This window comes from Oryctolagus cuniculus, chromosome 18 (assembly GCF_964237555.1).
Source record: "Oryctolagus cuniculus chromosome 18, mOryCun1.1, whole genome shotgun sequence".
Taxonomy (NCBI): domain Eukaryota; kingdom Metazoa; phylum Chordata; class Mammalia; order Lagomorpha; family Leporidae; genus Oryctolagus; species Oryctolagus cuniculus.
The window spans coordinates 737,034-747,743 of NC_091449.1; the positions used below are offsets into that span (position 1 = coordinate 737,034).

Here is a 10,710-nt window from a genome sequence, read left to right on the forward strand (position 1 = left end):
CCACATGGATGGCAGGAACCCAAGTATTTAAGCCATTACCTGCTGCCTCCCAGAATGTACATCATCAGGAAGTTGGATCAGAATCAGAGTCAGAACTCAAACCCAGGCTCTACAATATGGGATGTGGGTATCTCAAGAGGCATCTGAACTATTGAGCCAAAAATGCCCATCCTACATTTAGTATTTTAAAGAGTTATGTATTTATTTTTGAATGTCAAAATTACAGACAGAGAGGGAGAGACAGAGTGATATCTTCCATCTGTTGGTTCATTCCCCCAGATAGCCACAACAGCCAGCGCTTGGCCAGGCTGAAGCCAGGAGCCAGGAATTTCATCCCGTCTCCCAGATGGGTGGCAGGGACCCTAGCACTTTGGCCATTCTCTGCTGCTTTTCCCAGGCCATTAGCAGGAAGCTGGATCAGAAAAGCTGCAGCCAAGACATGAATCAGCACTCAAATGGAAAACTGGCATCACAGGCAGCATCTTTTACCTGCTATGCCACAGTGATGGTCCCATGCATTTAGTATTTCAATTGGGTATTTTTATTGAAGTCTAATTATATACAGAAAGCTGTAAAAATCATAAGCATATAGCTTGGTGAAAAGTCAGCATGCCTATGGAATTACTTCCTAGGGGAAAAAGCAGTAAAATATTACCCACTAAGACTGGAAATCTAATTTCCTATGTTCTTTAGCCCATGCTGAGACAAGGCTCCTATAAAGCCCTCCATACACCCATCCCAGCCTCTACTATTGCCTCAAAAGTAACTAACATCCTAAAGAGCATTGATAACATTGATTAATCTGGTCACCTATACAAATATTAAATAAAAATTAAAAAGACTAAATTGTAACTGGACTTTATATATGATTAAATAAAGATAGCAGTCTGACATTAACATATCCTTAAGAATAAACAAGGGGCTCTTCCAGTCCAGCTCTCTGCTGTGGCTGGGAAGGCAGTGGAGGATGGCCCAAGTGCTTGGGCCCTGCACCGCTATGGGAGACCAGGAGGAAGCACTTGGCTCCCGGCTTCACATTGGCTCAACATGGCAACCGTGGCAGCTTTTAGGGGGTGAACCAATGGAAGGAAGACCTCTCTGTCTCTCTCTCTCACTAACTCTGCCTATCAAAAAAACAAAAAAATAGATAAACAAGGGGCTGGCACTGTTGCATAGGGAGCAAAGGCGCCACCTGCAGTGCCGGCATACTATATGGATGCTGGGTCAAGTCCCTGCTGCTCCACTTCCAATCCAACTCTCTGCTTCCGATCGGCCCGGCTCTGGATGTTGAAGCCATCTGGGGAGTGAAACAGTGGATGGAAAAATTTTCACTCTGACTCTCTCTCTGTCTGTAACTCTACCTCTTGAATAAACAAACAAATCTTTTAAAAATATAAACAAAGTATTTGGTGTCTGGATTATTCAGTTCACATTATGGTTCAAGATTAATACAGGTTGTTTAATGTAGCAGTTCTTTCTTTTCATTGCTATCATAAATGTTTATATGAATAAATCACAATATAGCCCATCAAATATTACACATTTAGATTGAAATTAGGACTATTCTGATTATGATGGCACAAACTTGAATATATATGAGATGGGTTTACAACCTGAAGCCAGGCACCCATTGAAGTTGGGCTCCTACCATCCCACAAAAATGAAACAGGAGCCTTGTTTTCCTTGATTGCATCGCAAATAAAATGGCTACCAGGCCCTTGAGAAAAACATTTGTGGCTTTCAAACTTGGCAAAAGGTTTGTTTTGCTTTAGAAAATGTTTACACTCTGTCAAAAAGAGGTAGAGAAATTTCTCAATTACAGTTTTTCTAAGGTAAATGCTCTAGTTTGGGAAGGGAAGAAAGTCTTATTCATTTTGCACGAAGTAGAATTTAAGTTTCCTATAAATTTATTTAAATATTAACAATTTTTAACATCTTGCTATATTCAGTTCATATGTAGACCTTATATACAAACACATATTGCTATTTTTCTTTTTTTTAAGATATTTTTATTTATTTATTTGAGAAGTAGAGTTACAGACAGTGAGAGGGAGAGATAGTGCCAGCCCCCTTGATTTATTCTTTTTTTTTTTTTTTTTTGTTGACAGGCAGAGTGGACAGTGAGAGAGAGAGACAGAGAGAAAGGTCTTCCTTTTGCCGTTGGTTCACCCTCCAATGGCTGCCGCGGCTGGCGCGCTGCGGCCAGCGCACCGCGCTGATCTGATGGCAGGAGCCAGGAGCCAGGTGCTTTTCCTGGTCTCCCATGGGGTGCAGGGCCCAAGCACCTGGGTCATCCTCCACTGCACTCCCTGGCCACAGCAGAGGGCTGGCCTGGAAGAGGGGCAACTGGGACAGAATCCGGCGCCCTGACCGGGACTAGAACCCGGTGTGCCGGCGCCGCAAGGCGGAGGATTAGCCTAGTGAGCCTCGGCGCCGGCCATGATTTATTCTTAAATATTGATGTTTAATGCTAATATAAGCGGAAAAGCCTTTTTAAAATATTTTTCCGATGCTTGTGATAACAATAATAAAAAACCCAGTTTATTTATTGGCCTGTGTTTGGGTACTTTGCTACATTCTCTTAGGTTACTAAATGATGGACATATTTGTGTGAACAAAATCAGGACTTCTATAAATAATCACATAATATTTGATATTTTCCTTCCTTGTTTCACTGGCTAAGGAACAGTCCAGAAACTTTTAACATTTTTGTTGTATTTGTTTTGTAGAAACTTTTTCACATCAAGGTGGTTTCTTTATATTTCTAGTTCATTAAATGCCTTTTTCTGGAGTGAGTGCTCATATTCACTTAATTTAACATATATACTGAGATGTAACATTGTTATATTCTCTCAGTGTAATTAATTGACTTTGAACTTTAACCAAATAATCTTCAATTTTGAAAATGAACACCACTTGTTTATACTGTATTGTTTTCTTTAAATTTGATTTGCGAGTATTATGCTTTGGATTATTTTAAAGCACTTGTGAAGTTTGTCTTCAGTGAAGTCCTCAATTCATTAGCCAAAATGGGTAATATTCCCTCTTTTTCTGTGTTCTGGGGGACTGTATAATTTCTTTAGTATCTGGTAGAATTCATCCATGAAGCCATCGGACTGACTTGTTTGTCTTTAACTGTATCAGTGGTGCAATTAATTACATATATCTCTTTTTTTTTTTTTGACAGGCAGAGTGGACAGTGAGAGAGAGAGACAGAGAGAAAGGTCTTCCTTTTGCCGTTGGTTCACCCTCCAATGGCAGCCGCTGCAGCTGGCGCACCGCGCTGATCCAATGGCAGGAGCCAGGATCCAGGTGCTTTTCCTGGTCTCCCATAGGGTGCAGGGCCCAAGCACCTGGGCCATCCTCCACTGCACTCCCTGGCCATAGCAGAGAGCTGGCCTGGAAGAGGGGCAACCGGGACAGAATCCGGCGCCCCGACCGGGACTAGAACCCGGTGTGCCGGCGCCGCAAGGTGGAGGATTAGCCTATTGAGCCACGGCGCCGGCTACATATATCTCTTCTATTTATTGCAGTGTTTAGACATTCACCAACTGTTGAAACATTTTCAGAGACACAAAGAGGGCTGAATGGTTAAATCGGAGTCTGAGAACTCTTAACTAAAAATGGCTTTAGATCTTACAACTTCATTGAAAAGGAAACCATCCAGGAATGATCTTAATCCAGACAACCCAGAGTTGACAACAACCCAAGAATCCGCTGTCCAGATGGAAGAGACATCTGAGGGCTCGAGCATAGTCGACACATTTCAGTACAACAGTAACGCAAGTTCAAGGCAGGAGCTGCAGAGACTCCTTGAGTCTTTTTACTCATGGCTGCAGCCAGAAAAGCACAGCAAGGAAGAAATGATCGCTCAACTGGTTTTTGAGCAGTTTCTGAAGAGTGGCCATGCCAGGGACACATCCACGTTGAAGAAGAAATGGGAAGCAAGAGACAGAAACCTGGAGAAACTAATGGAAGACCTAAATGATGATTGCACGAAGCCACCTGTCTTAGTAAGTCAAGGGATCTGAGCCCTGGGGGGAGGGAACAGGGAGGCGAGAGTCAGGTGGAACCACCTGGAGGTAGAGACAGTTATTGTAGACCCCCTTATTAGTCAGAGTACTCTCCCACCACTCTTCTTCACCAAGGAGAATTTCCACGGGTTTAAGGAAGCAAGAAAAAAAAAGCAAAAAGGTATGTATTTGTTCTGTAGCACATATAGGAGCCAAACATGGAGCTAATTTTGTTTGGTACGGTGGCAAGGGACTCTGAGAAATTAATATTTGAGCTAATAACTCAAGGATGAGGAAGAAATGCCTTAAAAACTGGTTATTTTCCTCAAAAAGGCTTATTGTGATTTTTATCTGGAAAGATATTAAATCACAATGAATCCTCATTCTTTTTTAAGTTGTTTTTAAAAGATTTATTTATTTATTTGAAAGGCAGAGATAGAGAGAGAGAAAGAGTGAGTGAGAGTTTCCATCTGCTAGTTCACTCCCTAAATGGCCACAACAGCAAGAGATGGGCCAGGCTGAAGCCAGGAGCCAAGAGCTTCTTCCTTGTCTTCCACATGGGTTCAGGGACCCAAGGACTTGGGCCATCTTCTGCTGTTTTCCCAGGCACATTAGCAGGGACTCAAACTGGCACCCACATGGGATGCTGGCACTGCAGGTGGAGGCTTAATTTAGACCACAGTGCCAACCCCGAATACTCATTCTTGTATCTCATATTTTAAAACCACTAAAATTCACTCATAACTTCCAAGCCAATACCCAAAGCATGTTGTCATCTGCAAACTTGTGTAGCGTGGCAAAAAAAAATTTATTGAGTCATCTGCTGAGCACATTCCAGATGGTGGTGAACAAGTCTACATTCTGTTTCAGCTCTCAATTATTTCATGCATTTTCACACTTGTGCTTTTTGTTGGTAATTTAATTTTTTAAAATAATGTGTGTGCAGTGCTTAAGTGCTGTTACTACTATTCCTAAAAGCAAGAGGATAGTATATCTTATGAACTCAATACATATATTAGATAGTCTTCCTTCAGGCATGAGTTAACAATGTTTTTGGCCATTAGTACAGTGTTAATTAATTGAGAAAATATATATTAAATATTCATAAACACTTTCGGTATATACGCACATAAAGTTAAGCCGTTGGAGAAAATACTGAGGCCACAAGCTCCCAGGGCACTAACACTGTATTTTCCTAGAAGCAGTGATTCAGTGCTTGCAAACTCAGTGTCCACAGTGACTGTAGAACATAGCAATAAGTTGGCAATAACAAGAAGGACGCCATCAGAAACGATGGCAAGACAAGGAGATGAGCTCGAGTTGAGGGTCTTGTGAAATCCTGCCGAGGGCTGGACTCCCAGAAGGCCTCTTGTCCTACAACAGCTGCAGACTCAACGGTGATCTGACTTTGGTTACAGGTCCACGTCTACATGCAGGGACAGGAAGCCCTTTTTTCAGAGAATATGCCTCTAAAAGACGTCATCTTTTACCTCAAGAGACAGCTGTCAGCAGGAACCCCAACAGCAGACAACACGAGGACACCCTTATGTACTCGCCACGGCACTTCCGTGGCAACAGCACAAGGTGAGTGAGGGGAATCTGCGTGCCAGAGAAGTGTTCTAGTGAGCCCCTTCCTGCGTGCAGCTTCATTGAGTGATTTCTCTGTTTTGCAGAAGAAGATGGCTGCAACGCTTCTTTGAGGACTACTCAAGTAAATGACACTCCTACCAGTCAGAGCGATCAAATCATTTCCCTAGTCATTATCCAGGAAGAGGACAGTCCCAGCAGTTCTGAAAAGGGATGCGTTCTTCTCGGGAACACACACAGTTCTAGAAGTTCAGAGCAAGGCCTCCAGGGGTCCCAGGAAGGATGCCTAGAGGGGCCCTCTGAGCAACACGGCCCCATGGAGGTGAGGACAGGGCTCTTACCCAGTCCAGATGCGTCCTCCCCTGAGCCTGCCCCTACCAATCAGAGTAGTGAGGGAAACTCCACAAGTGGGGGACATCAAGAGAGGTCCCACAGTGCCTCAAAATCATATGAATGTGCGGAATGCTCCAAGGTCTTTAGCTATTCCTGTCACTTGATAGCTCACCAGAGAAGACACAGAAATGAGAGGCCATTCGTTTGTGCTGAGTGTCACAAAGGCTTCTTCCAGAATTCAGACCTGCGTGTGCATCAGATGATTCACCAAACAGAGAAGCCTTTCAAATGCAGCACTTGTCAAAAGCCTTTCAGCCACAAAACCAACTTGAAGGCTCATGAAAGAATTCACACAGGCGAGAAACCCTATACATGCTCCTTGTGCCACCAAAGCTATCGCCAGTCATCCACATACCACCGCCACCTGAGGATGCACCAAAAGATTGCTCTCAAAAATGCTCGCTCCACTCCAGATGCCTCCTCAGCTTCTTCCCTGATGTGATGTGTGTGTTTCCATACTATTTAGAATCTATTTAGAAGACACTGGAAAACTATTTAGAAGATTCTGTGAGAACTCAGAAAGTCTCTGGAGCTTGCTCCCGGCTCTTCTCGGGGCTCTGCACTTAGACGCAGGTGTTAGAAGTGAGTCAGGGAGGTGAGCATTGTTGCCAGAGCTGAGACCGGTTGGCCAGAGCCCACAGGGCTCCAGTTGCTTGAGTCCTTTGGGCGGAACTATCCAGAGGAAGCTGATGGCCCTGAGGTACACCTTTAACAGTGGGGCACACTGCTCACAGTTGGCTAGAACAATGGCTGCATTGTTGCCTGGGATTTTTTGACCAGGGGCATTGCTAAAATAATTAGTGCACAATCCATCCTGGCTGTTCTTTTGCTGGAGCTGAGAGGTAATAAGCTCATCAGTGCTTCCTCCCATCATGTGTCACAGTGGGATGTTCTTTCAGCCTACTGCAACCAGACGTGTCAAATCCCTTCACCGATCTTTTTTTTTTTTTTTAACAGGCAGTGTGGACAGTGAGAGAGAGAGACAGAGAGAAAGGTCTTCCTTTTGCCATTGGTTCACCCTCCAATGGCTGCCATGGCCGGCGCGCTGCGCTGATCTGAAGGCAGGAGCCAGGTGCTTATCCTGGTCTCCCAAGGGGTGCAGGGCCCAAGGACTTGGGCCATCCTCCACTGCACTCCCTGGCCACAGCAGAGAGCTGGCCTGGAAGTGGGGCATCTGGGACAGAATCCGGCACCCTGACCGGGACTAGAACCCGGTGTGCCGGCCCTGCAAGGCAGATGATTAGCCTAGTGAGCCTTGGCGCTGGCCACCCTTCACCGATCTTAAAAGTCCAGTGTCATCCACAAGATCAGAACAAGATTCTCACGTGTCCCATGAAATCTGCTCCTGTCGTGTTGACCCTTTCAGATTCCAAACATGTCGTTCTGCCGGTAGACGATAACTCCGACTTGAACGTGGTGGCACCTTTTGGTAGGTGAGGAGAGTATATCTGTACAGGAAATGCAGAAGGTAAGATGTTGGTCTTACAAGCAGATTCGCAAGATCTTGTTGCTTCCTTCAGAATAACCACTGGAACAAGCAATACCATAGTAATAAGGTCAATTGAGTTTGCCTGGAAGGGGAGTTGCTTTTTAACTAACACAGCAGATTGAATGATCAGAGTTTATCATGACAAAGAAACCTTAACCTGTGGAAGAGATGGGGAGGACTTGGTGAACAGTACCCCCTGGAAGAAGTGTTGTTTCACAGGGGATGGGGAATACATTGTGGTGGGTTCCACCTGGCAGCATGCCCTGTACATCTGGGAGAAGATCGGCACCCTGGTGAGGATTCTCCATGGGAGGAGAGGAGAACTTCTCTTGGATGTGGCTTGGTATCCTGTTTGACCCATCATAGCATCCATTTCTAGTGGAGTGGTATCTATCTGGACACAAAATCAAGTCGAAATTGTAGTGCATTTGCGTCAGATTTCAAGGAGTTGGATGAAAATGTCAAGTACGGGGAGAGGGAATAAGAGTTTGATATTGAAGATGAAGACAAGAGTGAACCTGAACACATGGGCTGATGTTGCAGAAGATGAGGACATGGATGTCACCAGTGTGGACCCATTGCTGCCTTCTGTAGCAGTGATGAAGATATTTGAATAAAGAAGTGAATTATGGAAGAATATACGTCCCCTACCTTCCTTTTTAAGCATTAAGTCCAAATTGGCTCTCAGGAATGAGGATTTGTGAACACGTCAAATAGGGGTTTTTGTCTCGTTTAAATCTTAAAACTTAGTTGTCTTACTAGAGTATAGACGCCTGTATTTTGCTCATCCAACTGTGCTGTGCCCAGGATCCTTTTGCCATGTCATTTTCTATCTCCTGTTTGCTTTCTCTTCTCAATGTATGTCCCCAGGTGACTTGTCTGTATCTGAAGTTTTGTAGCCTAAGAGAACTTGTGGTGCATATTCTCCTTCATTTTTAACTTACTTTCTCCTCGGGTATCTCCTGCATTTCCATACTGGGTACAAAGGATGGGCAGAAAAGAAAAATGCTTGAAATATTAAAGTTTTCGGAAAGTGGAGATAAAGGAGGCAGCCACTCCTTACTCCTGAAAACCCCATTCTTCTCCAAAAGATGGGCAGTAAGAAATGGAGAGCTTTTCCTTGTTCACTGCATGTTTTCTCCCCGTATCGGTTCATCCTCATTAATCATGGCTTTTGAAGATAGCTAATTTTACACATCTCTAGCAGAGAATCATCAATAGTTTATATCACTTTTCCTGTGCTGTCTTCCGGAGATGGAAACAAACTGAGGTATTTCTCAGCAAACTTATTTTTATTGCAGTAGGGGAGTCTATGCAGGGACTAAAGTAAAACCATCCCAAATCAAAGCAGCAGCAGCACAGTTCACATCTAAGATCAAGGCACCTGTGGAAATCTGTCCCCACCTGTCATTGCGTGTCCACTTCCCGTGTCCATGCCCCTTTTTCTCACTGTATTTTCAGTCGCTTCCTTTCTGTGAAAGGTTCTTTAGCTTCATGTCCTCCTTTGCTGTTCTTTATATAAAAAGTAGCAGATTTGATGGATGTGTATATTAGGTGTTTGGAATTTGCTGAAAATCGGAGTCAGGAAGCCAGGACTGGAAAATGCATCCATTGGAGTGAGGGAGACACTAAATCCTGTGCCAACTGGGAAATTCCTGTCCTTTGGTGGATGCTGCTGTAGGTAGCCAAACATGTTGATTTCCTTGTAGACTTTAGGATAGAAATCAAAGAACATATCAGTAGGAGCCTCTTTGTCCCATCCCATCTTTTAGAGCCAGTATATTCAGTAATTGGAGAAAGAACACTCCTTCAGTCAAAAAATGGCTGAGTTTTCAGTTGCCACTACTTTTGACTGCGCATTTTGTGAATTTCCGACATTCTTTTTTTTTTTTTTTTTGACAGGCAGAGTTAGACAGTGAGAGAGACAGAGAGAAAGGTCTTCCTTCCGTTGGTTCACCCCCTAAATGGCTGCTATGGCCAGCGCTGCCCCGATCTGAAGCCAGGAGTCAGGTGCTTCCTCCAGGACAGACTCTTTCACCATTGAACTTAGGTAAAATGTTTGCATTATATTGTATGTATTGTACCTTTTTTTTGTGGAAACTTATTAGAAGTTCAAAGAGGATCCCTTCTATTTCTACTCTTAAAAATGTGAAAAATAGATGCAATTACATCACATTATTTTATTAATTTGATTATTGCAAGGTGTCCAGCACATAACAAATCTTCCCAGGCAGACAAATCAATTAATTCACAAGCTTTTATTGGGATTCCGTTCCTAGGCAAGGTTTCCGGGTCCCGGAATAGCAACCAATGATCCAAAGTGTGGCATTAACCAGGTAATGAAGGATTTCATAGAGAGGAAATGGGGGGGGGGTCTCTGGACCCTTGTGAGGATTGTTTGATGGATGTGGTTTAAATGTGATCCCAGCCAAGACTGGGAGAAAGGCCACTCAACTTTTGCAGGTAGAGGGTTTTGTCTGTAGAGAAATTCTGAATAATCATACAACATTAAGTGGGAGAGAGGACCATCAGTACACACAGGTTGGGAGCAGAGCCATTGATTTTAGAGTAGAAACTATGATTACAAAGGAATGAGACCCAAGTGGGCTAGACAGGGTCTAGAACAAAGGACAGAGTCATTATTAGAGGACCCAAGAAAGGTGCTGTCTAAGCCACGAATAAGTTCTCCGATTGAGAGACAAATAGAAACTGACAGAAGGGGCTTGAAAATAATCTGGTGGGCTTTAGGCCTTGTAAGTTATGACGTCCAGACTTATCTCTTCACATGGGGTGCATTATAAGGGAGGTGTGAACCTCCTTGGGAAGGCACACTGTTGACTTCCATTACCTAACTGGCCTGGGAGGAGAACTGGCCAGGTAAAGGCAGGTGGCAACTCTAACAGGAAATTTACAGTTCTGCCTGCAATGTTATTGACCCTATTTGGCGGTCTCCTCTCAGCAGCGGTGGTCACCTTGGAAGCTGGGGCAAGTGAAGGGCTTTTCAGCTTAGAGCCAGTAAGATCTGTGGCTCTGACCTGAAGTCCTTTGACTCCAGGGCAGATCCATTTCCAGTGATCCAACTCTTGGCAGAGCTGCCAGGGCTCTTCACAAGCTGACTTCTGCTGAAGCCCAGGCTTACCACACTGAAAGCCACTGCAGTGGACTGGCCTGTTGGGTCTCCTCGATGGCAGATCACTGTACAGAGCAATCTTTAATAGGGCTGCCACC

The 10,710-nt window shown here is 44.1% G+C and overlaps 1 protein-coding gene and 1 pseudogene across 1 annotated transcript; both read left to right on the forward strand.

The window, feature by feature from the left end:
* The first annotated feature begins 3,518 nt into the window (after positions 1–3,518).
* Positions 3,519–6,435, forward strand: LOC100350207 (zinc finger and SCAN domain-containing protein 4). The gene is given in 3 exon segments (XM_070063318.1): positions 3,519–4,013; positions 5,432–5,627; positions 5,687–6,435. Coding segments are annotated over 3 exon segments (1,335 nt in total). The 5' UTR covers positions 3,519–3,623.
* A 794-nt stretch (positions 6,436–7,229) lies between these two features.
* Positions 7,230–8,095, forward strand: LOC100349960 (retinoblastoma-binding protein 5 pseudogene; annotated as a pseudogene).
* The last annotated feature ends 2,615 nt before the right edge of the window (positions 8,096–10,710 follow it).